Genomic DNA, 2,612 nt, shown 5'->3' on the forward strand with positions numbered 1-2,612 from the left:
TCAAACACCTCTCCGTTCATTAGATAATGTATGTGGAACTTTTCAAAGAAGAGTCCCACGTTCAACATTCAGTGGATGGGAGCCATTTTGTTTGAAACTTTAATTATGTTAGTCATTTTTCTTAAAGAAAAATATCAATTAATTAACATTAAAGTTCTTTTATTTATTTTTTATTATTTAAAAACGTGAAAAAAAAAATCTTTTTTTTAAGTATAATTGATGAATTATTGTTTTGGTGGTCCATCTTCTTATGAGTTACTTTTTAATAAGTGAGGCCTTTTGAACACATTATTTGTTCTTGATGATTCTGTGACGATAGGTATTAAGTTGCAACTATTGTACATAATGTAAGAGAGAGTTAGAGGTGAAAATTTTAGTGTAGAGAATTAAGTACCACAAATTGACATTATAATACTATGTTTGAAAGTATCAAATTTGTACCATGAATCTCGAGTCGGAGAAAATTTAATTCAAAGTCTTAAAATAAATTTTCCTCTGACTTCAAGTCCAAAGGGTCCATTTTGTGCACCAAAAGCAATTTCTTCTATTTGGAACCTTTGTATTCTAAGAAGATTTATTAGTTGATTTATACACCCTCTGTCCCAAAATACATATAATGCATTTGGAATCTAACTTTTCATAATAACAGAGTTTTAATAATTTTTTATTGTATGGATAAGAGTGAAGTTTAAAATGTGTCCCTTATTAAAAGACAAAATAGTATTTCTTAATTAATATACTTGTTTAGGTAAAATGATAATTTGAGAATGTTATAAAAAATAATACATCTAATTTTAGAATAGATAAATATTTTGGAAAAAAGGAAGTAATATTGTTATGATAGAAAGCGCCATTAAAACATTAATGCATTCATTAATTCCCTAAGGGGCATTCCACAACTTGAGGAGGTAGAAAATTTGAGATATAGTCAAACTGTCCATTTTAGTAATCTCTAGCTTAAATTAAATGCTAACTATCTAATTTGGTCTAAGCACAAATAATATATCATTTGCATCTACAGTATAAAAGTATGTTATGATTTGAATTAATTTCAAGACAATTAAGGTCTGTAACCTTGTCTTGTTCATGCTTGGGTGAGCGTGGGTGTCCAAATTTATAAAAATTAAAATTCAAAAAAAATTCTTATTTACTAAGGTGTTGTTTATTAAATTATAATTTTAAATAATCCAAATTTATAAAAATTAAATTAGAATTAGGATGAAATTGAAACTACTAATTTTATCAATTTCAATAATGAGACTCCAATTTTACGGAATTGGACATATATGAATCGCACAATCTAAGCGGTTTGATTGAGATCTGTGTATGATATGATTTGCGGCACTATTTAGAAAACCCTCTAGTCTACGATTGGACACACATCTCTTCCATTCCACATGCACGACTCGAGTCAAGTCCCCAAAATTTTTAGTTACGTGAAGGTCACAAACACTGTTTTTCTCCTCTGTCACGATAACATAACGCTTTAGTTTTTTCCTTTAATTACGAATTTACGAGAATGTTAGCTGTTACGGGTAAAACAATTTCTAGTCCTAGAGAGAGAATTAGTAGTAATCTCCTAATTACATGACACACACATATATATTTTATATATATCTATATCTATATATTATTATATAATTGTACCTGCCAAGTACGTCTACCTGTACCTCTCAACCATCTCCAATGACCTTTCTATGTGTACACGCATATTTAATTCCCAGCCTTTTCCCAATATTTATATCCCTCACTACTCCTACCACGCTCCCCATCTCTCTCTCTCACTCTAAAACAACCCCCCACACTCTCTCTCTCTACAACTCAACCCCCCTCTCTATATCAGCACACCACATCCCTCACTCCTTCCCCTCTCTCTCTCTCTCTCTCTGTTTTTTCCGTTACAATTTCCCTCTGTTTCTCTCTCTAGAAGTTCAACAGTGATGAAGCAGTTGATCCGACGACTCTCGCGCGTGGCCGACTCCTCGCAGTACTGCCTCCTCCGATCCGACACGCGGCCGTCGCGCCGCTCCTCCAAGGGTCGCCACTGCGCGGCCCGATCCGGCGGCGTTCCGGAGGGGCATCTCCCGGTCTACGTCGGCGAGGAGATGGAGCGGTTCGTAGTCAGCGCGGAGCTACTCAACCACCCGATCTTCATCAAGCTGCTCAACAAGTCGGCGCAGGAGTACGGCTACGAGCAGAAAGGTGTTCTTCGCATCCCCTGCCATGTCCTCGTCTTCGAACGGGTTCTCGAAGCGTTGCGTGTCGGCGACGACGACGCCCAAGATCTCGTTAACGCCTTGTCCTCCGATGACTTTCTCTAGAGTTTCAACAGCGCGAGATTAGAGCAGATCTTGATCGATCGATCCTACAATTAGATGATATGATCGTTCTTTTTTTTTTCTCCTTCTGTATATACACCCCCTACTTTTCACCAAATGGAGTCGAATTAGGGTTTTGTGAAAGAAACTTCTTGGTTGTGGTGTACTATAAAGAGACTATATACTCTTTTCTCACTGAAACAAATATGGAATTTTACTCTTTTCTTTATTTTTTTATTGGCCCTAATCTCACGTTCTTTGCTCAATTTATTTTCCCTGCGTTGTTTCTCGAGA

The 2,612-nt window shown here is 35.9% G+C and overlaps 1 protein-coding gene across 1 annotated transcript; it reads left to right on the plus strand.

The window, feature by feature from the left end:
- The first annotated feature begins 1,751 nt into the window (after positions 1-1,751).
- LOC132312362 (auxin-responsive protein SAUR71-like) lies at positions 1,752-2,400 on the plus strand. The gene has a single exon (XM_059810705.1). The coding sequence runs from the start codon at positions 1,941-1,943 to the stop codon at positions 2,319-2,321; it is 381 nt and encodes a 126-aa protein (XP_059666688.1). The 5' UTR covers positions 1,752-1,940; the 3' UTR covers positions 2,322-2,400.
- Positions 2,401-2,612: the final 212 nt, after the last annotated feature.

The sequence above is a fragment of the Cornus florida genome, unplaced genomic scaffold, assembly GCF_030987335.1.
Source record: "Cornus florida cultivar Cherokee Brave unplaced genomic scaffold, ASM3098733v1 CherokeeBrave_3.0.0_Hap2_Chr06, whole genome shotgun sequence".
NCBI lineage: Eukaryota > Viridiplantae > Streptophyta > Magnoliopsida > Cornales > Cornaceae > Cornus > Cornus florida.

Coding starts and splice junctions, on each gene's coding strand:
- LOC132312362 (XM_059810705.1), top strand. CDS start 1,941: ATGAAGCAGTTGATCCGACGACTCTCGCGCGTGGCCGACTCCTCGCAG.